At 54.8% G+C, this 26034-nt stretch overlaps 1 protein-coding gene across 2 annotated transcripts; it reads right to left on the bottom strand.

Annotated features, from left to right (window-relative positions):
• PLEKHM2 (pleckstrin homology and RUN domain containing M2) lies at positions 1 to 25498 on the bottom strand. Of its 2 annotated transcripts, XM_082295919.1 has the most exons (20): positions 25328 to 25498; positions 14760 to 14866; positions 14499 to 14608; positions 12965 to 13064; positions 12391 to 12478; positions 11726 to 11912; positions 9455 to 9514; positions 6954 to 7188; positions 5138 to 5890; positions 4805 to 4874; positions 4634 to 4724; positions 4286 to 4350; positions 3849 to 3937; positions 3144 to 3276; positions 2873 to 3063; positions 2521 to 2586; positions 2008 to 2167; positions 1618 to 1797; positions 1418 to 1534; positions 1 to 1079 (listed from the first exon to the last, which is right to left on the bottom strand). In XM_082295919.1, exons 1-20 carry the CDS (start codon positions 25385 to 25387, stop codon positions 942 to 944), a joined length of 3000 nt encoding a protein of 999 aa, XP_082152045.1. In that variant the 5' UTR covers positions 25388 to 25498; the 3' UTR covers positions 1 to 941. The 2 variants fall into 2 exon arrangements, with proteins under 2 accessions (XP_082152045.1, XP_082152046.1); XM_082295920.1 differs by lacking the exon at positions 9455 to 9514.
• Positions 25499 to 26034: the final 536 nt, after the last annotated feature.

Consider the following 26034-nt stretch of genomic DNA (forward strand, 5'->3'; position numbering starts at 1 on the left):
TGAGTTACCAAGGTCTATTTATTTGGGGAGGGGGAAAGGAAGCAGATGTATGTACATATACATTCAGTCACGTACATTTCCTCCCACAAAAAGGCCCCGTGAACGTATATTACATGAGAAGGTCTCCAGGTTATTATTATTATTAATATTATTTAAAAGCTGGGGTTGTGCCCCAAAGTGCTCGTTGTGGAGCGCAAGTGGCGAAGGGTCCTTGCTGGCCTCAGGTGCAGTGAGTCGAGGAGATGGGGACGTGCTTGGTGGCAGCCACATGACAATGTCCCTCACGACACCTGAAGAACGTGGAACTCCATCTCTTCTCCCCCAGTGCACAGGGCCAGCGTCCAAACCACAAACCGGCTGCTGAGATTTCCTAAAACCATCTTTAAAGCCAAAGATTTGGCCCCATTCCTTCTTCCTTAGCCTCAAAGCTCCTGGACAGGCTGAGAGGGGTTCAGTGGTGTCCGGAGGCCCTGGGCGAGCTCTGCAGAAGGAGGCAGAGCAGTGCCATCCTCGGTGATTGTATGAGCAACAAAACATGCACGGTAGCGATTGAGTTTTCCTGCCTCGCCCCTCCGCGCCCCGACCCTGTTCGAAAATGAACAAGTCCTCAGTCCTGCTCCCCACCACAATGGGGATACTCGTCCCAGCCCACCCCGCTCCCACCCTCACCCTCACTACTACTGGGATATTATTCTGTGAAAGGCAAATTATTTGCCCCATGGCAGCTGGACGAGGAGGAAGGCGCAGGTGGTGAAGCATCCGGCTGCTCCCCAAACCACGCCAGGTGTCCCCGGCTCGGCGGAGAGCGTGGGGTCCATGCTGCAGGCACGGCCCTGGTGGGGACCAAGCGATGGCAGGAGGGTTTGGGGTGCCAGTTGCCCAGATACAGGCCCTGGATCCCCAAAAATGGGCCCCCGTGAGCTGTCCTCCCCTGGCCAGGGTTAACACCAGGGGTCCCGCTCTGCCCGTCCCCGGCAGAGGCTGTCACTGCGCTGCCACGCGCTGTTGATGAGGCTCTGGGCGTCCTCACATTTCTTCTTCACGGCAGCATCCAGAATGGCCTTGTGCTGGAGATCGACCTGAAACACGGGTGTGGGGCATCAGGAGAGGAACAGACAATGGTCCCTTCTCCCTCTTGCTGTAAAACCACCTCAAATCCACATGGGAAAGTCGCCTGTGTCATGAATATGGTGACAGCAGGGCTGACCCAGGTTCCTCCCACTCCCCTTGCCAGCACTGGATGCTCATGGCTTGTCTTGCCAGGCTCTAAATCCCACATCCTGTGGTTATATGGACCCAGAGGAACTCTGTGGCTCTCCCGCCCTTTGTGGGAAAGCTGGGTTCACCCTACAGGGACAAATTCACCCCTCTGCCCTCCCTCCTGCGATGAGGGTGTGAGGCAGCCCCACATGCTCACTTGGTAGATGTTCCTCCACGCGACGTTCAGCGCTGACAGGAACCTCTCCAGTTCTGTAGTGCAACTAAAATAGAGGACCCAGGGGGGCAGGAACTCCTTGCTGTCCTGAGCAAACTCCTAAATACCAAGAGAGAGGCCGGGTGTCAGCACTGGGTGCTCACCCAGCCCCAGGTCAGCAGGTCCCAAAGGCCTGCACTCACCAGGATACAGTACTCCTTGCCGGCCTCTGTGGAGACAGCAGTGATGTCTGTCAGCTCCGCGGTGCCCAGCGAGCGGAAGAAGCTGGTCTGACAGTCCTCGTGGCACGTGAAAGCCTTCTCATCCGTCAGCACCAGGCAGCAGGGAACGCACGGCGTCGGGGCAACACCCTGGGGGATCACCTGTGTGGGGCAGGGAAGGGAGGGTGAAACCTGGTATGACGGAGCCCCATCTCCATGGGGCCCCCTGTGGGGAAGGAAACCCTCCTGGCTCAGGATAAAGCTGCCTGCTCCATCCTGCCAGACATTCCTGCTCCCTTCGGCAGTGCCAAAGGGGCTCTGGGCAAAGGAGGGGGTCAAAGCACCCACGCTTGGGGCCTGTCCCCGGCTCACCCCTTTGGAGACAGCCTGGCAGAAGTACTGCATCCAGTCTGCCATGTCCTCCTCGTTCTCGGCGCTCAGCTCCAGGGAGGGCCGGTCTGTCAGGATCACCTGGAAGGAGTGGGGCCGGTCGGTGGTGTTGGAGCGCCGGCATCCCCCGCACTGCTCGCCGCTGGGAGAGAGGGGGAGGAGGGAGATGAGTGGGATGGAGGGGCCAGCATGAGCCTGAAAACAGCCTCCAACTGCCCTCCCTGGGCAGCACCTCACCCCTCTTCCCAACACCCATTTCCCATCTCTGACATCCCCTGGGATTGCTCCAAGGACCATCTCCAGGCTCTGCACATTGCAGGAGAGTTGGAGGTGAGCACAGTGGGTCTCCCAGCATGGCTCTTAGAGGGATGTGTCACCCTTCAGAGCCCGAGGCCCCATCCAAGGAAGGAAGTGAGCCCTCCCTGGACATCCCGGGTAGCTCCTGCTCCCCAGATCCCCACTGAGTCTCGGTGCTGTGTCCTACCAGCCACTTACCCCATATTGATGGAGAGCAGAGGGGTGACGTCCGTGCGATCCGGGTACTGGTACAAGATCCCGTTGCTGCCGTTTGGGAAGATCAGAGGGGGTAACTGCAGTCAGCTCAGCTCTGGTCCCGTGCCTTTGGTCCTACAGCCACCCCTGCCCTGCCCTCCACCCACACAGCCCTGTGGGGTCACATTCTTGCTGCTGGGCACCCACAACCAGTGGCTTTAGCCACCAAACCAGTGGCTTGGCCCCTTTAGGTGCCAGGATGAGTCCTCTCCACCTCCCACGCAGCTCCCGGGCAGCAGACTGCTCCCAGCACCTTCTCCCAACAGCCCTATCTGACCACAGCCCCGGTGCCCACCTGAGCACCACAAAGCAGGGCTTCCACTGCTCCTTGCCCAGGTAGGAGGTCCCCGCCTTGTAGTGCAAGATGCCGTCCTTGGTGACGGCGTTTTCCGCCGAGGAGCAGCTGCTGCTGGCGGGTCCCAGCGCCTCGTCCATGGGGTCTTCCCAGTGAACGAGGCCGTAGAAACGCACAACCACGTTGCAGGCCTGTGAGAACCAGGAGGAGTCAAGGGAGGCTCCCGTGAGCCTTCGTCACCCGCAGCGACGGTGGCGATACCCAAACTCACCTCACACTTGGACTCCTGCGCCACAAACTTGGCGAGTGCCAGTTTCTCCATGGTGGCATCCGTGAGGATACTGGGATATGGGGGCTCCCGGCACCCTTTGATCATGGCTGACTTCAAGGAGACCAGGAAGAACCTGAGAGGAAGGCAGAGATTTCTGACAAGGCTGGGGCAAACAGCCCCTTATCTCTCTCATACAGTCTGGTGCCCAAGGGGCTCCCCTTAACCGTGGGCCTCTGGTCTTCCAAAGAATCGCAAAATCAACCTACAGACCAAAGGTGATGGGAGGTTGCAAAGTCTGAACTCCAGAAAGGAGACGGGTGACACTGGGAGGTGGGCACTCATCCCAGAACAGATCCCAGTTATGACCTGATGGTCACCTCCCTGAGGTGACAGCACACACAGGGACCTGGGGACATGCCTTGGAACTGAAGAGTTTGTCCCTACTCATCCCGAGTGACACAAAGGACATGTGGTCTGCATTGCCCAGAGCCCCAAGGCTCAGACTGAGGGATGGGGTGACTGTTTATCCAGGGAAGACACTTAGGTTGTATCCATGCCTGAGGCATTTCCAGCTGTCTGGTGGCATCAAACTAACCCCCAAACCTCCCACTGGTGGCAGGACTGTCATAAAGGGCTGTCTCTGGAGTCTCCCACATTCCTCAAGTTCAAGAATTCCAGAGTTCCATGCTCCGAGTCCCCACTCACTCGGTGAGAGCCACGTCAGCCGTGTCGAGCAGGAATTGCTTCCTCCGGTTGGTGCACACCAGGGTCACTGTCTGCTGATCCAGCCCCACCTGTGCCACACAGGAATGGTTAGGGAAGCCAGGCACGGGATGAGGGGCAACAGAGCAGGGATGACTGGGCTTCTGGCCCCGGGGAGAGGGTTAGTGGTCACTCCGCTGCCCATGCAAAGATGTGAGCAAGGTGGGCACCCACAGAGGTGGCATTGGAAGGGGCATCACTTCAACTCTCCCAGTCTCAAAGGTTCACTGCCCAGAACACTCCCCATGGACACAAACACACCCCATGGACACAAACACACCCCACTGTGATGCTCCTGGCACCTTCACCCTTGGACAGGCGAGAACTGACTCCCAACTCGCCTCTGGCTGCCCCTGGCCACCCGCCCCGGCCGGGCTCACCGAGATGTAATCCAGCTCATTGTAGGACACGGCCTCCTCCACCATGTACGGCTTCTCCGCTGCCCCTGGCACAGACACAGAGAGCCACGTGAAGGGGGGCACAGGACCCCCTTTGCAGCAGCAGCGATGGACCTGCAAACCGAGCCATGTCCCAGGCAGCACGGAGCCATGGGACACGTGTCCCAGGGCTCCTTGGGGGACAAGTCAATCGGAGCTCCCTACTGTAACCAGGGGACACAAGGGAACTGGCAGTGAAGGCAGCGAGCTGTGGTGGCCTAATCCATGGATAAGCCACAGATGGAGCCCCCCTCCCGGCCACTGAGCCCAGGGGCTGTCAGGGTGACATACCTTTCCTAATGAGGTACACATAGCAATCCGTCAGCAGGACGTAGATCAGCTGCAGGTTCCCTTCCATGTGCCCCGTGCTCATTCGGATCATCTGCATGGAAAGAAAAGAGCGCTCAGCCCTGGGCTGATGCAGGCACAGAGCTGGTCCTTCGATCGATGGAGATATCTTACCCTGAACAACTGCTCCTCGTTCTCCCGAAAGACATGGATCATCAGCAGGAGGAGATGGTTGTTATCCACCCTGTGGAAAGAGACAGCAGAGGATGGACATAGTTGTGAGGCCAGGTGAGTCCAGGAAGGGCAATCCCCTTCCTTGTTGAACATGCCCATGATTTGGGCACTTGTTAGCTCCCCAAGACCTTTTCTTCCTGACCCTTTGTGCCTCCTCTTCATCCTGGAGAAGGATGGGCTTTGCCCCCAAACCAAGGACAAAGGGGAAAGGCGTCAACTTGAGCTCAAGATTGTTTGGAAGATGGTCTCCCTGCTGAGCAAACCCATCCTCACCTGAACTCGGAGGGATGGGTCAGCTCCGAGGGGCTGCCCTGCCCTTCCTCCACCCCAGAGTCCTCAGCACTGCTCGGGGAAGGGCTGGGCTGCTCCTTCTTGGGCTCACAGAGAGCCGGCGGGTTGGTGGTTTCTGTCTGGCTTGTTTGAGGTTCATCACTCGTCCTTTCAGGCTCCTCTACTGCCCCAACTGCTTCTCCCTCTCTGCTTTCTTCTTCTTCAGGAGCCTCAGGGCTACCAGAAACATGTGGCGGTTGGCCAGGCCCTGGAGGGTCATGGTGGCCACCACCTGGTGCAGCAGCGTTTGGACTCTCAACGGTAAATCGGTAGAAGTCCATGGGGGCTGAAATCCCCTCGCTAAAGTCGCCAGAGGACGATCCATCTGGGGTCTCCCCTGGCGTGCCGGTCCGAAAGGGCCGCCCGGGGGGCTCCAGGGCGGCGTTCCAGCCCCCGGGGTCCAGCTGCCCGTTGAGCCTGTCCATGACCTTGCTCAGGGGCTGCCCCACGCTCTCCATGGACGTGTCCTTCATCTCGGGGATGCGCAGGGCCAGCGGGCCGAGGGCGGCGCGCTCCCCGCCCTCCTCCGGCCCGCCCGGGGCAGCGGGGCCCTCGTCCCTCGGCGGCTCCTCCCTGTCACTGAACCCATTGACGCCGCTGTCCCCACTGGCCTCGAGCGCTGCGGGTGCTGGGCTGTTCACTGCCTCCTCAGGCTTCACCTTCTTCTTCTTGCCTGTCTTCTTCTTCTTGGCCAATCTGTGAGAGAGAAGAACGTCACTCGCTGTGCCTGTTTAGACTCTGAAATACGCAGGGGGTCCAACCCTTTCCCAACGACATTCCTTTGCAGTTTTCCCTATTGCAGAGAAATCCTTCTATTGAGAACCTTGCTCAGTGTGCAGCTGTATAGAGCCCCCATCTCTGTGCTGCTTTTCAGGAGACACAAGGTATGGACACTTTTTCCTACCTATCTCAAAAAGAGGCATCACTGCTGACACAGCACCTTGAGCTTTCTTTCAGCTGTAAAGGGATCACAAATGGTTGTGGAGCTCAAGTGATGTGGGAGAAATCCCTGGTTGAGATCAAGAAGCTGGGAAGGGAGGACGTCTCTAGAAGTGGGAATGCTGTGTCCCCGCCTGCCAGAAGAGGGAGATGCAGGCTGGAGCACACCGGGATGTGCTGAGGAAGTGTTCCGGCACCCACGGCACCCAAACTGCTGCCAGGTCACCCCTGCTTGGGAAGCAAGCCCAGTGCTCTCCTTCCCTGTGCCTGCCATGTGGGATGATGTGCAAAACCCAGCTCCTCTGCTCCTTCCCCAGGAAAACTGGGCACGAGAACAAAGCACAGCCCTGCTGGGCGGGTTTGGGGTGTCCCCATCACTGGCTGTGAGCAGACAGAGCCTTGAGCTCTTTGTCTGGATTGAGGGCTGGGAGGGATCCCTGGGGATCTCCTCTGCAGGAGTCATACGCCCAAACACCGGCCGGGAGCTCTGCAGAGGCATCTCTTGTGACAGGTTTGGCCACAGCTCATTAACAAAAGAGGAGGAGGGACGTGATGGGAGAGAAGATTCAAGCCCCAGAGCTGCTGCAAAGCTGCCACCAGCTGGAGAGAGCTCCACATAAAAGCTCATGGATTACTCCGAGCCCTCTGACACACACATTGGCAGGGAAAGGGGGTGATGTGGAGTCAGCACAAAGACCCGAGCCCAGCCCCACAGGGCTGATTAAAGGCTGCAGCACAAACATCGTCCTTGCTGGGATAGAAGAGGTGGCACATCCTCAACATCTACCACCCCTTCTCAGGCCAGCAGCTCTGTCCCTACCTGATGACCTCCAGCTCCGTGCAGCTCTCAGACTGGTCCGTTCCTTCGGGGGTGGCCTCTGCCTTGTCCCGGGAGGCCGCGTGCACCGGCGTGGTGTCGGCAGAGGACGGCGCCTCGGCCCTGTCCTCGTTGAAGGGGTTGTGGCGCTGCGTGGGGCTCCTCACCGCGGCCCTGCTGCCGTTGGCCTCCGAGGCGGTGGAGCGCGGGCAGCTGAGCGTGTCCGTCAGGTCTCCGTCTGCAGGGACAAGGCGGGAAGAGCGGATCAGCACCAGCTCGGGCTCCTGCATGGAGCCAGATCAAGCCAAGCTGGGGACTCGGGGCACTGTGTGGGCACCCTCCTGGCGAGGAGGGACGGGGAGGCCAGCATGAGACCCAGCACCCCCCTGCAGGTCAGAGAATGCCTGAACACAACAGCTCCGTCACCCAGGAGCCGGCAGCCGGATTGAGGAGCAGAGGCAGTGTCTGTAGGAAGAGTTTGAGGGGACTCGGGGCCGTTGTTCCTGAGCAAGATGACAGCAAGCAACGCGGCTGCTGGTTCTCCCCTGCCTTAGGGCCGTGGGAAGGGGCTTGCTCGGCTTGAAGGGCAGACACGGAGCCAGCCCATGGAACAGCGATCCTGAGGGAGCTGGCTGCTCTCCTCTGCTCACACGAGACACTCACGGGGGCTGGAGTGTGCTGGAGGGAGAACACAGCACTCATGGGGGTCTGAGGACAGCAGGTGGCACAGATGGGGCGGAGCATGAACAGCTGGGCCCATGTTAGTCTTCAGAGGGAAAAAAAGCAGTGGAGAAGGGCTGCAAGAGTCATGCTGGGACTATTATTATCCATTATCCATCCAAAATCATGGTTAAAGGAAGTTTATCCATGCCCTTCTCTTCTCCAGCACCATTCCTGGTCTGGTGGAGGGTGTCCCTGCCCACAAGGGATTGGAAGGAAATGATCTTTAAGGTCCCTTCCAACCCAAACCATTCCATGGCTCTATGATTCCTTTCCACAGCCAGCTAAAAAGACCCTTGGGAAGAGAAGCACAGCCCTGGCAGACTGGTTTGGGCTGTAGGATTTGAGGTGGAGAATGAAACCTCTTGTAAAACTCTAATCCAGGCAGTTTGTGCTGGATGATTCCAAAATGCCACTTTGTTCCCACTGAAAAACCTGCCCCAGAGCAGGGTGTGAGCTCTACCAGGGAAGTCAATCGGGTTTTAATACCTGCATTAAAGGGAAATTCATGGAATTGCTTAGGTTGGAAAGATCCTCCAAGATAATCAAGTCCAACCATAAATAAAACAAAACAAAACATTTAAGAGCTGTTTCAGCCCTGGGTTCCCAGGCTGCACCACCAAATCCACATCACTTCTTTGGCCTAAATCCTGCTGGTTCTGATGAGACAAAACAATCTTTGTCCAAAATACAGAATTTCATCCCAAAATGCATTTGCTGAAAATGGGGAACAGCACAACCTTCTTAACCTCTGCTCTGTCCCCACGAGGAATCCATCTGTGAGCTGACCTGGCAGGGGGTTCTGATGACAATTTCCCTGTGGCTGAGGAAGCTCAGCCTGGAGCCGTGCTGGATCCCAGCAGCACCACCCTGCACATGGGAGCTGTGTGCGCCTCAAATCCAGAGGGATCTGCCCCCAGCACCCCTCAGCTTCTCCCAGCCTCCACCCAACACCCATACTGGAGCTGTTGGCTGCACCCTGGGTTTGGAAATGTGGTTTGTACCCTCCAGGGACAGGTTAAACCACCTCTGTGACATCCCTGTGCGTGGGGAAAGAAGGAAGATAAGAGGGAGCGTGTTAGAGCCCAAGAGCAAGCCACATGGAATTCAGGCAGATTTGCCCAAATATTCCCCAAATATTCAGGTGGTACCATCAGGCTCCATCCAGCTTTGAGCTGTAAGGGATGGAGTGTGGGTGTGTTTCCTCTGGGGGTGAAGCAGACAGGGTCCTGCTCCAGTGGCACAAAGAGAATGTCCACAGGGGCTGCATGTGGAGGAAGAACAAATTCCTTTAAGCTGGGCACGTGCTCTTGGCCATAAAGGCCACAGGTAGCTGGTAAGTGGGTTTAAAAAGTGGTAAAATCAATAAAAATAACAAATGTAGTGAGCCAAACTGAGCATGGCCATGTGCTGGATGTTGTGGCTTCACGGGAGAAGCTTTGACTCAGGACAGGATGATCCAGGGAAAACAAAACCTCCCAAATTAATCCCTGCAAAATGCCCAAAATTAAAGGCAGCATAATTAGTTCAGCTGTTTTCCAGGGCTTTCAGGAAACCAATGATGGTGGATCAGTTTTTCAATCAGCACCCTGTGTGCTTTACCCCACAGAGGAAATCTATGGCATGAGGGCAGCTGGCACATCCCACATTTTGGGCCTGTACGGAATTCCATCAGGACAGGGCAGTTGGTTGTTAAAGAAACAAACATGGGAACATGCAGCAAGCTCAGGGGGCAGCAATGCAGAGAGAAAACCAAAATGCTGTAAGAGATGAGCGTGTCCCACCTTCCCAGTCTCTGCTGGGCATGGTCTGCATTGCTGGAAAGACATCTCCAAAATCATAATCTACAAAAATGAGGGATAAAACTCAGGATTAGAAATACAAGTAGTGGGGAGCGAAGTGGGGAGAGGGGAGAGTGTGAAGGGGATTTGGGGAGGGAGATGGGAATGGGGAGAAACAAAACAATCGTCCACTGGTATCTGAAACACATGAGAAAATAGGGAATGTGGATGTGAATGGAAACCAGCTGCACTGATGTGTGTTCCTTCTGGAACAACAGTGTTACGGGAGCTACAAAGGGACCAGGGAAGGCCCCTTTATTCAAGCTGCTGGGAAGCTAAACCAGATAAACAGCGTCACCTAAGGCTTGATCCTCTCTGGGAAGCAATTTAGTCTCTCTGTGCCTCCGTTTCCCCACTTCACACTTACCTCCCATAGATACTGTGATGTTTGACTCATGAATGTTTGCAAAGCCAGGGATCTGATTAAAGGGAAAATCTTGTACTCTGATCCTACAATCCCCAGTTCCACCTACACTCTCAGGGTAGAGACATGCTCCTGTTGAAGTGATGAGCATGGTAATAGTCACAGGGAGAAGTTAAACTCCTCCATACCAGAGGAGCAGCAGCAATTCCTGCCCTCCTGGATCCTGGTCCAGCATTCCTACATCAGCACCAAACCCCTCTGTGCATGGGGAAACTGAGACACACAGCACAGCCATTGCCTGGACACATGGAATAGGCTGAGATGATGCCAGACACAAAATCCATCTCCAGAATCTCTACTCCAAATCCCTCTTCTCTTGAGCATTAAGCACCCATCCACCAGACAGGCTGGAGAATGCAGCCAAACCCAAGGGACACCTAGTGATAGGGACAGGCAGGAGATGTCTGGCACCAAGACATGCTCTGCTGAGGGAGGAGCAGGAACACAGACCCAGGGATGCAGCAGAACAGCTGCTTATGCCAACCCTCTGGGGACAGAGAACCTTATTCCTTTGATTTTTATTTCTAGGCTCCTCCTGCCTTCTCAGCTTCCTGGGATGCTGGAAATTTGGCATGAGCAAGTCCCTGAAATCAAACCCTTTCCTGAGTGCAGATGTGGGTGAGCCCAAACCAGTGCTGTGCTTCCAAGCCCTTTGTTAGAACAACTTTAATGCCCATCCCAGGCTGTTCCTTCTCAGCATCTTTAATACCTGAGGTTCTGTCTTGCACATCAAGGGCAACTGGTGACCCTTGTCTTGAGGGAACCCATCTGTGTGTGGGTTCAGTCCCAAATTCCCTGCATCCAGCTAACAGTTCATTCCATTCCAATTCTATTCCAGAATCCCCTTTGCTCAAACTGACAAAACCCAGGATTTTGGATTAGGAACAGCATCAGCAGAGCTGCTGCTTCCTGTGAACATGGATGCAGGACAGAAGCTCCCTGCTCTGGCTGCAGTGGTTTCATGGGGCACAAGGTACATGTCTGCCCAGGTCACCAGGAACAACATCCAGCCTCTCTGAAGGGATAAGGGGGTGAGTAGGACAATTTATCAGCAGCCTGCTCAAGATGTATAAACAGAAAAAACCAGCACCTCTGAGACCACTGGCTGTCTGTCTCCCAGACTGCAGACACAGAGAAGACTCTGGAAACTACTCCCCACCAGGTCCAGCACACGTGGGTCTCTGGACAGCAAAACAAGCACTTAAAAGCCTCCCCTGCAGCCCTGTGTCCCTGCTGACCTGGAAGCCACATTCAGATACAGGCACGGCCTTCACTCTGTGGGGAGATTCCTCCAGTTCTTGCTAAAACCCCCAAGACAGGAATGGGACCTGGGAAAGTCCCTCTCTCCCAGTCAGAGGCACAGAATCATCACAGAATGGTTTGGGTTGGAAGGGACCTTAAAATTCACCTAATTCCACCCCCTGCCATGGGCAGGGACACCTTCCACTAACCCAGGGTGCTCCAAGCCCTGTCCAACCTGGCCTTGGACACTTCCAGGGATGGGGCAGCCACAGATCCTGCGGGCACCTGGTGCCAGGGCCCCACCACCCTCCCAGGGGGGAATTTCTTCCTCATATCCCATCTAAATTTCCCATCTTTAATTTAAAACTCTTTTACTTTAAACTCATTTCCCCTTGTCCTGTCTCCCAAGGATGTAAGACAGGAGAGACTCCCAGTCTGGCTGTTGGGTCTCTTGCTTTGGTCTCTTCCAGTCTAAAATTTGCCACCTTATCTGAAGGGGATGTGTGAACAACACAGCCCTGCCCACACCGTCCCCAAAACCCACTGACCCTCGCTGGATGGAGCAATGGCACTGTCGTCCCATTCCAGGTTGGTGGAGGTGACAGAGTTGAAGGAGTTGAGGGAGAGGCTGTCGGAGCCGTGCACGGAGCTGGGCAGGCGCTCCTCGAAGTCCAGCAGGTACTGAGGCTTGTAGTAATCCGGCATGTACGGGGCCAGATCCAGGTACGGAGCATCCTGCAGGGCAGGGAACGCGGTGTGAGTCAGGCTCCAGTCACTGTTACTGGCACAGCTGGGGGGAAATGCCGCCCCACCAGAACAGTGGGACTGTCCCTTGAACATTCCCTCTCAGTGTCCATTTCAGAGGAAACCCAGCAGTTTCACTGAGGGTTATCCAGTGGATTTGTGTTTCCTGGAGGGACGCCAGGGTTTCGTACCACACTTGCAGAACTCAACTCCTTTATCCCCACCGATCTGCCCTGCAGCTGCCTTGTTCCTCCTCCAAACAGTGAAGAACTGAGCAACAGGAAAAAATCCCATTCTTGGATCCCCAAAGACCTAAAAGTCTTTCCCAAAAGCATCAGCGTCACGTTTTCAGCTGAAGGTCAACAGGAAGGTCCACCCTGGACCAAGTCCTGGAACCTGTCCCACCCTGGACTTTCCCTGCTCCGCATTCCTGCTCTCCCAGAGCCGGGAGAACAGATCAAACACTCACCAGGTCCAGGTCAAAGCGGATGAACTCCAGCCCGGACACCAGCGTTAAGAACAAGGTCAGATGATCGTGACTGCAGACCAGGGCGTTCCTGCCACAGGGAGGAACAAAAGAGCTTTACAGAGGTGGGAAAGAGGAGAAGCAGCTACAAGGGCCCTTCTGTTTCTTTGGAGGTGTCTCTGAGCTGCCACAGATCGGCCCCAGAGCTGGCAGCCCACTCCTTGCCTCCACAGGCAGCCACTATGTGCTGTCCCCAAACTGAGCTACAGCCACATTTCCAGGTGTCCAGCAGAGCCAGGTGCCTGAACAGGAGCTCGGCAGCTCCTTGGAAACCATGGAAAAATATAAAGGGGACTGCAGAGTAAAAGCAGGAACTAGGAGAAATGCTTGCAGGGCCTCACCGAGATAAGAGGACAGTGTGTCCACATCTGGAATCTTCAAATCAACCAGGTAAACCCCACAAGGAACAAAATCAAACCCTGATCAGCTGCTTGTCCTCCACTGGCAAATTCAGGCTGGCTTCTGACAAGGAGGGATGTCAAACAGTGCCCAAAGGAGAAGGAGCTGGGATACTCACTTGACATAATACTTGTGCAGCAGGCTGAGGTTCTCCTGGAACAGCCTCAAGTAGCTCTCCAAGGAATTTTCGTTGAGGGCAAGGTACAGCCAGGCCCGGCCTGGAACACAGAGCAGCAGAGAGATTTATCTGGAAATACATGAGAAGTGAAACAAGCCTAGAAATAATAATGAATTAGTTAAAACTCCTCAGATCATTCATTTGTATCATTTGAGGGGAGCAACTGTGGGGGAAATCTGGGAGGGAAAATGCCAGTGAGGGATTCATGATTTGGAGTAAAATTGGTGAGAGACAGGTGAAGAAGTAGCCACACAACTGTGTATCTCCAGCAAGATGGGAGCCCTGCCAGAAATGCTGCGAGAGGTGGAGGGAGAATTGCTGTGAATCACCCCAGGTGAGATTTGACACAAATTCTGGTGCAGAGAGAGGTGACAGCGGAGTCTGTGCTCAGCTCTGCTCTCACCAGTACAGGCCCAGGACATGATGGGTGTTTGGATAAGCAGGCACAGAGGATCTGGGCACCATCCTGCGTCAAAAGCGGCCTCGATGGTCCCAAACATCTGCTATGGACAACTGGGAGCAGGGAAAATGCAGAATCATGCACATGACTGCTACAGCAAGATGTGGGGCAAGAGGGAATGCTCCCATCTGCCAGGAACCCTTCCTGAGGGCACAGCGCCACAGAGCTCCCATCTGCCAGGAACCCTTCCCAAGGGCACGGCCCCACAGGGCTTCCATCAACCACAAACCCTTTCCAAGAGCACGACCCCACAGAGCTCCCATCTGCCAGGAACCCTTCCCAAGGGCACGGCCCCACAGAGCTCCCATCTGCCAGGAACCCTTCCCAAGGGCACGGCCCCACAGAGCTCCCATCTGCCAGGAACCCTTCCCAAGGGCACGGCCCCACAGAGCTCCCATCTGCCAGGAACCCTTCCCAAGGGCACGGCCCCACAGAGCTCCCATCAACCACAAACCCTTTCCAAGAGCATGACCCCACAGAGCTCCCATCTGCCAGGAATCCTTCCCAAGGCCACAGCCCTGCAGGCTTCCTATCCTTCCCAAGTGCTACCCTATGCCAGGAACTCTTCCTGAGGGCATGGCTCCACCGGACTCCCATCTGTCTGGAACCTTTCCTTGGGTTTCAGGGCAGCAGAAGCTGGGCTACACCTCAGCACCTGACCCCGAGGCATGGTGACATTATTTCTAGAGACCTCACGTGGTCACAGCAGGACTCCCACCTCCTTGGCACAGGCTGCCCAGGGAAGTGGTGGAATCACCATCCCTGGAAATGTTGAAACTACATGTGGATGTGGTACCTGGGGACATGGTTTAGTGGTGGACATGGCAGGGCTGGGTTAATGGTAGAACTCGATGATCTTAGAGATCCTTTCCACCTTTAATGATTCTGCGATTCCTTTGCCTGCAACCTGGATTCCAATGGCTCCCTCAATCCACCAGCAGCCCCAACTCCTCAGCACAACCTGGAGCTCCCCAGGTGTCCCCAGGCCCAGAGCTGGGGACACTGAATACTCACTGCGTCCCAGGTTGGTAGCCACGTGCTGCAGCACTTCGATCTGTTTGATGGCTTCCCGGCGCGTGAAGTGAACGACCAGCACCCAGTACCCTGAGGAAAGATCTTGCAGCCTGGAGGAAGAAAAATCCCAGGGAAAAATTAAACAAAAGCTTCATTATCTCCACCCCAATCCCTGCCTAGATGCTTTCCCCATGCTGAGGCTCCACACCAGGCTTTTTCCATGGGGAACAGCAGCATCCCAGAGGTGGGCTCCAGGCTCACCCGTACAGCAGAGCGTGGTCCAGGTGCTCACAGAGCCGCTGCAGGACCTTGTCGTGGTTTCTGATGGCCGGTGTCTCATCTTCACAGGCAGCAAAGTAGCTCTGCAGCTGCAAAAAGAAGAGATGGGATGGCTGGAACGCCCTTCTCCAGCCCACGAGGAGCAGGTGGAGCTGCCAAAATGCTCCTATCCAGCATTAAACAGTTTTTTGTGATCTCTCAGCTTGCAAAACCCTGACACAGGTTTTACTTACAGGGCATAGCTGTTGGTTTTGAGAGGACCCTAAAGGCAGTAACTACAGGGAGAACCTTGCCCAGTGTCCCCACATCTCACAGCCCAGCAGTGCTGTGGTGGGTGAACAATCAACTTCTTGTTGGTGAGCAGCCTCTTCCCTCCCAGCCAACACTACAGCGGGGTCTGGTGGTTCCTCTGCAGCCACCACAAAGTGGTTCAGAGCAGAAATAAACCCCAGCTCTGCTCTGTTTCCAGCTCTGACATGGATGAGGCCTCTCCTCGGTTTTGCCAGAAATCCCCTTGTACCCAAATCCTATATCCCTTCCCAGCTGACCCACCAGCCTCCTCCTGCCCCCGGAGCTTACGGATCTATTTAGGTCCTGTCTCACACATTCTCGGCATCCAGGCAGGGAGATTACTTTCCCAGGATGTAATCTCAGCTGGATAGGCCATGGCTGTTTGCTGGCAACGAGCAAGAACAGCTCAGCTGAGCCACAACAATATTACAGACAATATGTGTGTTATTTTAGTGACCTGACACGTCTTTCCCAAACCTCGCTAGATTATAGATGTGTAAAACTTGACATTATTGTGCTTGTCAAGTCTGACCTGTCCCCCAAAACAGGTTTCTCCTCCAGAATTTTTACTAGAGAAGGTCCTTTAGAAAAATCATCCAGACTTCATGTGAAGTTATCCAGGGGTCAGAGAACACCTCACAGCCCCTGGGAACTGATCCCAGCAACACTCTTAAGAATATAAACATATCAAGCTCCAACACCCTCCTGGTCTGAAGACCTTGAATCCCTCTGGAGCTCTTAGGTAAGATGGGGAGCCAGGCATGTTCCTGCATGGAGCTGGTCCCAGCCCTTACGTGGGAACAAACTGCTGAGCCTGGAGCATCGCAGCCAGAGTTCCCTTGTCTGATGGCACAGCCCTGCTCTGCCTGTCCCTGTCCCGTCTGTTCCGCAGGTGAATCCCCTGGGGAAGCAGATCCACAACAAGGTGGTGTTTGCAGAGGCACCTGTGGGTGCTCCGGAGATCCACAGGGGTTTTCACAACACCCAGGTGAGACCTGGAGCATTTCAGCTCAGCAGCTCCTATCCATTTTTGGGGGGAAGCTGTTCCAGAAGATTCCCACTATTCATAGGCAGCCCACACTGAAACAGAGAGGAAAATGCCCTAAAATTCCACTATTTAAGAAAAATTTCAGGAGGTACTTGCAGCCAGTATTTGAAGCTGCAGCAAGGACACCAGAGGAAGAAAGAAAATCATAATTTAGAGCCATATTCCTCAGGTGATGGATAGATGGAGTCATGGGGATGATCTCCAAGAGCTGGAGCTCACTAAAATATCCCATTTTTGGGAAAACTGAGGCAGAAGCAAAGGTCTCACAGGACATGAGCCAGCATTTGAAGGCAGAAATTCCCAGCTTGTCCCAACCAGGCTGTGGGTTCTGCAGGGAGCTGGGGCACTCCTTGGAGGAAGTTTCTGCAGGCTCTGTGCTGGATTGGAGAAATGCAGCTGTGGGGGAGAGCTGGGGGGAACAAGAATGAATCAGGCATTTCATTAGCTCACCACCAAAAAAAAGGAGACACAGCTTGGGGAGGTCAGTGTGGAGGGAACTTGGAGCCTGTCTGTGCCTCTGACTGGAGGAATTCCTCGTGACAGAGACACTCCAAGCCTGGGCAGCAAAAGAGATGAGGAAATAGAAATATTTCCTCTTTTTTCTTTCCTCCTTCCCCCCCCCCAAAATAACTCAGAACTTTGTCATGCTCCTTCCTGCAGCCAGTGCACAGCTCCCATCCCTCTCCATGGATTGACCTGCTCCCGTCATCCAAGGGTGCAAACTATTAGCAAATGGTGGTTGTCTGCATCTAAAAAATGGCTTTCTCTTCCCTAGAAAAGCCCAATCTTCCCCCAGGAAGGGGTTTAGGTTTTGAAGGGTTTGTTCTGCGTTACACCAAGGGTTGGTGTCCCTTTTAGCTGCTCCACAAGGAGCACTGAGCCTCCTGCTCTGCACAAACCAGCTCCCCCTGCATCCCCCTTCCCGGGGAGGCTGCGGGAAAACCCAGCCCCATGGCCATATCCAGAGCAAACCCACCCCAAAAGGCTCAACCCTGTCCCTGTGACACATCAGGAGCCAAAGGATGAGCTGGTGTGACTGTGCTGTGCTCTGAGTCACGGGGTCACACCAGCCCAGCGAGCGGCAAACGCGCGCTCAGCAGTTTGGGATTGGGATTCTGGCACTCCGAGTCACGGCCCTTTAGGAGCTGTGGGTCACAGGGAAGCTCACAAGGGCTCACTCCCACTGAGATGTGCCACCACGGCCCCATACAGCGTTGCACCCAGGGATGGTGCCATTTCCAGCATCCCTCCAAAATAAACACAGCCCAAGGCTTCCAGGGACCAGCCAAGGGCACGCACAGCTCACTGGAGCACAATTCCCAAAAGAGATCAGGGAGATGAATCCCTGCCCAGCCACCACCTGGCCAGGGAGGAAACAAGACACAGCAAGCCTTGGGATCTCCTGGGTGGAGTTATCCCTCCAGCCAGGGTGGGGAAAGATTTGCGAAAGCTGATGGGGAGGTGTTTTTGGCTTGGGAAGAAGGGTGAAGACACACAGAGAAAAGTTAGGATGAAACAGCTTTTCTAATTGGGGAACAAAGTCCAGCTGCACCATTTTTCAAAGATCCAATTTTGTAGGAAGTACAACCACAAGCATCATGGGGAATGATCCCAGCACCTGCCCCTCAGCATGGTGATGGCAGGAGTGATGTGACACTGCCCCGAAAAATGGCATTTTATGGAGTGTTTATATGGAGTCTCCTGTAAATAGTTATAAAACACACATGGATAATTGAACCAGCCTCTCCTTCAGCAGTCAGACCTGTCTGGGAGGTGGCGACAAAACTTCATGAGGCATCCCCAAAGCAGTTCCCTGACACAGCTGGGCAGTGAGCCGGGCTGGAGCCAGGGAAATCAGGAAGGAGGCAAATAATTGGGTTACAAACATCACCCTGGGTTTTCTGAAGAGATGCTCTTCCCCATGTCTCCTCTGCACCCCAAATCCAGAAGGAAGGGCTGAAGGCTGGCTCGGATGGAGGACTCGTGAGGGGCACGGCAATGCCTGGAGCCCTGACCCAGGGCTATTTATAGACATTCCTGTGGCCAAAATAAGCACTGCTGGCATGCAGAAGGCATTCCTGCCATCCACCCACCGGGACCACTCTGCACCCCAAGCAGGTCTGAGCACCAGCGCTCGTGGGACAGAACCTGCTCGGGGAGAGGGCCACAACAGCTCAGCCACGGGCTGAACACACCTGGGAGAGCCTGGAGCAGGAGGGTGTTTGTCCAACGGGAACAGAGACCTGGCTGGCACCAGGGAACACTCGCACCTCATCCCCACTGAGGAGGAGGAGGATGATTTAATTATTTAATTGCTGTTTATCAATCACAAGTTCATTTTCCTGGCAGTGACACACCCCGCTCCACGCTGGCATGCAGGAGAGAGGCTTTTCCTTGCACAATTTTATAACCTGTTAATTGCAGTGGTTCTCAACGAGGGTGAAGTTTTCCAGGCTGATCTGCAGAGCTCTTGTGTTGCAAGGGAAGCCAACAAAACATCAGGGAGGTGTTCTGGAAAGCCCATTCCCAAATCTAATCATTCTTGTGGTGGCTCCTTTGAAATCTCTCCTGTAAGTCTAAAAACTTATTGGAATACTGAAATAGTCTCCTGATCTGTTCAGGGCTGGCCACAACCCAACTGAGTCCACATCTCCCCTCTGTAAATCTGCCCTGCAGAATCTTCACCAGCAGCTGTCCAACATCAATTCCATTTCACTTGTTCTGCTTGGTATTTCCCTGCCAGGGCAAACACGGTGAAAGAACAACAAACATCCCTTGCACTCCTCAGCTCCTTAACTGGGATGAGAGAGGGGAGAGGTGCTTCAAAACCCTCATTCCCACCCACAGTTCATGGACTGAGATGAGGGGTTTTCCCCAGCTGGAAGAGCTGAGCACTCTCAGGAGCAATCCTGGAGCTCCAGGGAGCACAAAAAAGGGCGACTGACCTTGTCCCAAATGACGACAGCTCAGTGCCAAGGGAAGACCCAGTGGGAAGGGCCAGGACAGACACCTCAGACCTGTCACTTTCACACCTGCTAAGGGGGTACAGACATTCAATGGCAAATGGATAAAGAGGAGGCTGAACTCCTGTACCTGGAAAACTCCTAGTTTTCCATACCATCCATAACAGCAGGCTGAATTTCATGGCAGGGATGCTAGTCTCTCTCTTACACTTGTATGATACAAACCCCTAAAACTCAGCTGTAGCAGGACATTTTGGAAGTCACACACACGATCTGACTCAACATTCCTTACAACAAACTTCCAAACCAGCACTGGCCTCAGGGCCCAGCTTCCCACTTCATGGGCATCACCTGGATCTTTGGGCTTTTGCTAGGAAAAACACACCAGGCACACTCAAGAGCATCAGCACCTGGAAGGCACCACGAGTGCCACTGGAGCAGCCTGGAAATGTGGAGAAACAGGAGCCTGACACAGGTGAAGCTGAAACCCACAGCAAAGTTGCTCCTTGCTGGAAACACTGAGCTTTGATGCATTCCCAATCCAATGCCAGCAAGGTTGTCACCTCCTGGGACACATATGCTCCTCAGCTCACACCCCCCCAGGCTTTTCCAGGGCTTTCCTTCACTATTTCTAAGCAGCAAAGCTTGCAGCAGGCTGGACACATGTGTGGCTCAGACAAGGATAGGATTTTTTCCAGTGGGAATGCTTAGGGAGCATCCTGTTCCTCTGTCAGAGTGAGCAGAGCAGGGGCCAGGCACAGAACTGGCTGCAGCGAAACAGGATCCCTGAGCTAACCAAAGGCAGATGGGAAGGTCACATGCTCAGCATAACAGAAAAAAATAGATATTATGGGAAAAAAAAAAACAAGTCCAGTGGCAAACACACCAGAAGCAAGCAAGGTGCTGCTGTCCCACAGAGCTGCTGCTCCCACAAACGCTGGGTATCGCAGCTCCGAGTCCTTCCCCACTGACCACAGTCTCTGGCCCGTGGTTAATTCAGTTACACCTCTTGGACCAGTTCACCACAAGTGGAGAAAGCTGAAATCACTCAACAGCCACCGAAATTGTGCAATCAGAGGCAGAGAGGCTCAGAGGCTTTAGCTTTAGCTCCTCAGGAAAACCATGGCCAAAATTCACCCTCCTAAACCAACTGCCCTCCCAGTGAAATGCTTTGTGTTAGAGGGAGGAGAACAAGTGGGATTTTTTAATTCCCAAAATGTTATCACAGACTTGTCCACCCTCAGCTCCAGAGCTGATTTTGGGTGTTATAGAGGACAAACATCAGTTTAGGTACCTGCAGAACCCAATCCCCTTGAAATTGTGGACAATGAACCTCGGATCATCACAAGACCTGTGGTGGTCAGTGTGACTACCAGAGTGGCTCCTGGATGGCCAGGCAGGGAAGTTTCCTGATCGCTGGGATGAGGCAAGAGGAATTTCTAAAGAGATAAACCTTGAAATACTCAAGCAACCTAAGCAATACACAGCTGTGATGAGAGCAGAACCACAGCACCATAGAGACAAAGCCCCTGGAGGCCCAGCAAAACACATCTGTGGACTTGTTAAAAGCACCTGAGTGACCCTTGTGTCTTGTCTTCATGGACAACTCAGGAGCTCCATGAGATTGCTGCTACCTTCACCCACAGGTTTCTGGCAGCTGGCAAACCTGGTACATGTGGCAAAGGAACAGGCAGGACTATCCTCTTAAAGTGGTCCCTGCAGCAGCGACAGATGTGGCCTGGAGAGGAGTGAGAGAGAGGAAAGACCCTGGCAGAGATAAAACCCCTGGGGTCTTTGAGCTAGCGAGGTGCCCCTCAACAGGGAACAGAAGGCAAGAGACTCTTTGGCTGTTTTTACATCTCCAGAGCTGCTGCCTCCATGTCACAGCAGTTGAGCTAAATAAATCCAGCCAGGCAGAGATGAGCACATTCCCTACGTGATTTGAGTAGGGATGCTCCACTCCAGAGCTCCCTGCTCCTCTCCAGGGCACGGGGATACTAAGCCATGCCCAAACCCACCCTCTCTCACCATGCAGGAGCAGAGGTGTCACAGCAGAGCTCAGCAGCACAGGAAATGCAAAGGCATTTCAAAGGTACAGGGCTAAAAATCCAACCCAGAGACAGGCAGCAAGGGCTCAGCACTAACTTGCTGTGAGAGCAGTGGAAACCTTCCCAAAGTCATGCAGAAACGGAGCAGAGCCAGAGCTTTTGGCAAGAACTCCTGCAACGTCAGCAAAAACCACCGCTCCACCTGATTGACATGCACCAAGGATCAGCTGCTCCAGGGTTCATGGCAACGTGTGTCCTTCAAAACCAGCAGAATGGCCTGAAAACCAGAGAGGAGTCCCAAAATCTGGGATTCTGACCTCTTTTTTGATTTTACATTCAGCTCCTGGAACTGTCAACAATAACACTGTTTAAGGACTTAGTATTTTCACCACCTAATCCCAAGTAGGAGAGCACTAAACCCCTCCTGAACCCAGGGAATGTCCAGGAAAACCCAAGAGAACACAAACCACCAGCTTCATGGACCAGGGAACCTGTAACAGCTCCTGGCTACCAGGAGATGCTTGGCCAAGGTTGGATTTGAAGTTGTTTGCATTTCTGGTGTGTTTAGAGTCCACCTGGGCAGCACCAGGAAGCTGCTCTCATCCCACTTCCACCACATACAGCAGCATCTCCTAGAAGGAGACAAGCACTTGAGTGAACAAGGGCCTGCACACTGAGCCATAACATGCCCATCTCCAGCCTTCTGCCTCAATAAAGCCCTAAATCTTTGCAAAAAGCAAGGGTTAGGCATTAATTTGTGCAGTAATTTGAGCTGGAACATGGCCCTCTTAGCAGGAGCGGAACTGAGTGGGAAAAGGCAAAAGAAACGGTAACAAGACAGAAGTAACACTGTCCATCTGTGCAGAAAGCATCACCCTGGGAATTAATTTACAGCTCCCAGGGAGGACACAGAGGACAAGCAGTAGATGGTAAACCAAAACCATGCTCCCAATTCCCTTGGAACTGAAGCAGGGACCCAGCTCTCCAGTGCTGAGCTTTCCCAGCCTCTCCTGAGGCCACCAAGAGCAGAAACCTCTTGACATTTCTCTGGTTGGAGAAGCCTGTTTTGCCTAAGGTAGGTGTTTTCCTCACTTTTTGCAGTGGAGGCCTGACTTTACACCTCTGACCTCACACCTCCAAAATCCATGGCGGAGCTACCACTGATCTCCCACTGGTAGCTGGTAACACACAGAGAATCCCACAGGTTGGAATTACCCTCTGCAAGCAAGTTTGCCACTTTTCCATCCATGCTCCATCCCTCATGTCTTTCCAGGAAAATAAGAGAAATGGTCCTGTTCACTGAGGTTTGCGGGATTTGCTTGGAATCAAAGCATTTTTTTGCTGTGGATTTGTACAGAATTCACCCACCGCTTGTGCTCAAATTCCCCATTCCTAAAATCCAGCAGCACTGGTAAAAACTGAAATTACAGCCAGATACTGTCACAGCCCTGAGTGTCAAACACTGCCCCAGGGCTGTGCTGCTGCTCTTCTTCCCCATCCGAGGCTGCCAAGCATAGGGTGCTTCTCCCTAGGCAACTCCATGAAAATAGGGCATTTTTTCTCCTCTTTGGGTGTGCAGCCGAGAAAAGAAAACCCACACCATCACCACAGACACATCCAAACCCTCCATCCCACACCTGCACCGGTGGTGAAAGTAAGGAGTGAGCAACCCACACTGTGAGGAAGCTTTAAATCAGAGGCAGGATGCTCGGAAAACTCCAAGCCCCATGACACAATTCCAGCGCCAAGGAGTTACTCAAGACAAGGACGAAAGAGAGCAGGATTTCCCAGCACAAAGCCACTTGCTCCCTTAACCTAGTACTTTACTCTTGCCACTCACAGGGAAAAAAAGGATCAGGGATTACAGGCTGAAGTCAGAGAGGTAAGTGCTGGGAAAAATAAGCAGCTCCATAGCAATTTCCCTGAGGAAGGAGAACTGCATCCTGGGGGTAAAAAAGTAGGGTGGGATTTCACCATGGCCTGAGTTTGATTTCACTAGGATGGTAGAAATTAATCCAGCACCCTGAAGTAGGTTCCTACACTTCCCTCAGTTTTGCTCTGAGCAAGAATGAAGAGACAGGATTGGAAAATCCCAAAATTTTCACTGCTGGACCAAGACAGGAGTTGGCAGGGATCGGGCAAGCCAAGGTGTGTTGGCAGAGCTGGAGTTGAAGAGTCCTCTTCAATCACAACAATAATTAAAATAAACATCATGTTGATTTTTTAGCATTTCCAAATGTGATCTTCCAAGGATTTTCTGAATGCAAATAAATTATGTCCAACCAGTCCTGTGTGGGAAGTTGTATTCCTTATATGTACAGGGAAACTGAGGCAGGAACATTGCAGAGCATTGTGACAGAGCTCAGAGCAGGATGAACATCCACTGATTTCCAGATAGATACAAGATTATCCTTAATTTTTAGAGGACAAAAATGCAAGAGATCAGAGGTCAGGGTCATCCATGGAAGAAAAAAGCTGAGAGAGGTTTGCACATCCATCCTACGCCCCAGAGGCAGTGTCCAGCCATCCCTTTCTTATATAGCGCCAGAATTCACTCGTGCTGGTCTTCATAGGACAAGTTTTCATGGATGAATCTGTGTTAGGACACACTGCAGAGCACAGGAAAACTCCTATTCCATAAGGCAGAGGAAACCCAACAACTGGAGAAACAACAGCGACTCCAGACAGCCTTTCCCCCAAAACCTGGGACAAACACAAATGAAACTCCTGTTTCCCCCGGCTCCTGAGCAGGGGTTCTTTTTAAAGGATGGTTGGAGCTCACATGTGGGCCAAACCAAAACTTCCAGCACGTCCTTACAATGCACTCCTTTGGCCTTCCCAAAGATTCCAGCATCCTGGTCCTCTCTGTGCCTGTCCTGGTCCCCTCTGTGCCAGCTCACAGATGTTTCCACCACCAGGATGGGCCTTAAGGAACCACCCGAGGAGAAACGAGAGGCAAGGAGAAGGTGAGAGCACACGTGTTCAGAGCCCTGTTTTGAGGGCACAGAGCAGGGCACAGGAACGAACAACACATCCCCTCTGTCCATGAGGAGAATGTCCCAGGTCCTGCCCCTCTATCCCGTGCCCTGGGCATGCCTGGCTGGAGAGAAAACCTCTAGAAAGACGGTTTTAGGCTGGACTCCAAATCCCTCCTGAGTAGAGCCCCCAGAAGAGGGGTCCCCCCAGTCCTGTCCTTTGAAAAGGGGAACCCTGGGTGGGAGAATCCTAGTATATCCCAACCAACTGAGACAGAGGGTCCTGGGGGTGACCCCACACCCCAGATGTGCCACCCCCACCACCAGAAAGGCTGCATCCAACCTCACACCCTCAACACAGGTGGTCTCCAAGGACACCCCCAAAAGTGCCCTTGACCCCACACTCCTGTATCAGAGTTCATCAGTATCCCTGGGATGTTCCTTGGGTGTGGGGGTCTATAGGATTGTCCCCCAGCCCCACACCTCAGGCAGGGGGTCCATGGGGACCCATCCTTCAACCCAACATCCATGGCAGTGGTGTGTGTCTGAGGGGTCCCCAGGAGTGTCCCCCAGCCCTGCACCTCTGGCAGACAGCCCCCACGTGCACCCCTGGGCAGAGGGGAGTCCCCAGGGCTGTCCTGGGGCTGCCCCCAGGCCCACAGCCCCATTCTCAGCCACAGGACAGAAAGAGGTCCCAGAGCTGCCCCCAGCACCAGCTGAGGGGGGTCCCCATGGCTGCCTACAGGCCCAGAGCCCTTGCAGAGCAGGGTCTCCTGGGCTGTCCCCAGCCCTATAACCCAGCAGAGGAGGGTCCCCAGGGCTGTCCCAGGGCTGTCCCCCGGCCCATATCCCTTGCAGACGAGGGTCCCCAGGGCCATCCCCAGGCCCACAGCCCTGGCAGAGCCGGGTGAGGGAGCCCCAGGGGCTCTCCTAGAGCTGTCCCCAACCTCACAGCCCCGGCAGAGGGACTGTCCTCCCGGCTGTCCCCGGCACAGGGGGGTCCCCACTCCCACAAGGGGTGTCCCCAGGGCTGTCCACCACAGCACAGCACCGGCCTACACCCCGGACTCCAGGACTGTCGTAGGGCTGTCCCCAACCTCGCAGCCCCGGCAGAGGGGTTCCCCAGGGCTGTCCCCAACTCCCACAGCCCAGGGATGTCCCCAGGCCTAGTCCCCTCAGCACCGCGGGTCGGTGTCCGCAGCCCCCGCCGTGCTCCCGCTCCCACCTTCTTGACGGAGAGGGAGATGTTCTCCAAGATGCGGTCCTTCACCTCCGCCGGCTCCATGGCGCCTCCGCCCGCCGCTGCCGCCGCCCGCCGCGCCCGCCCGGCGCAGGCCGAGCGCCGTCCCGCCCGCCGGGCCCGCTCCGTCCTGCCGGCTCCGTCCTGCCGGCTGCCCCGGCCGGCCCCGGGCTGGCGGCTCCGCGGCGCTCAGCGCGCCATGGCCGGGCGCGGGGGCGAGCGGGCCCCGCGGGAGCGCAGCGCAGCCGAGCCGCGGTAGGGCCGCGCTCCGCCGGGAACTGAGGTCACGGGGAGGGAGGGAGGGACGGAGGGAGGGAGCGAGCGGCGCTGCCCGCCCCGGGCCGGCAACGGGACCGCCCCGCCCCGCCCCGCCCGAGAGCACGGCACCGGCCCAGCCCGGCCGAGCGGGGCCGAGCTGAGCCGAACAGGGCCGAGCGGGGCCGAAGCCGGGACGGCCGAGCCCAACCAGACCGAACAGAGCCGAGTGGAGACGAACACAGCCGAGCCCAGCCCGGCTGAACCCAGCCCGCCCCAAATGGCGCCCGTGGCGATGGCGGTGGGACCCTCGTGACCCCGTGAGGGGAGCTGGCGTTGGGTCCCTCATGAGCCCCTGAGGGGAGGTGGCGCTGGGCATAGTGAAGGAACACAAGGGTAGATGGCGTTGGAAACAGTTGAGGGGATAGTGAGGGCAG

The sequence above is a fragment of the Coloeus monedula genome, assembly GCF_965178545.1.
Source record: "Coloeus monedula genome assembly, chromosome: 22".
NCBI classification, from domain to species: domain Eukaryota; kingdom Metazoa; phylum Chordata; class Aves; order Passeriformes; family Corvidae; genus Coloeus; species Coloeus monedula.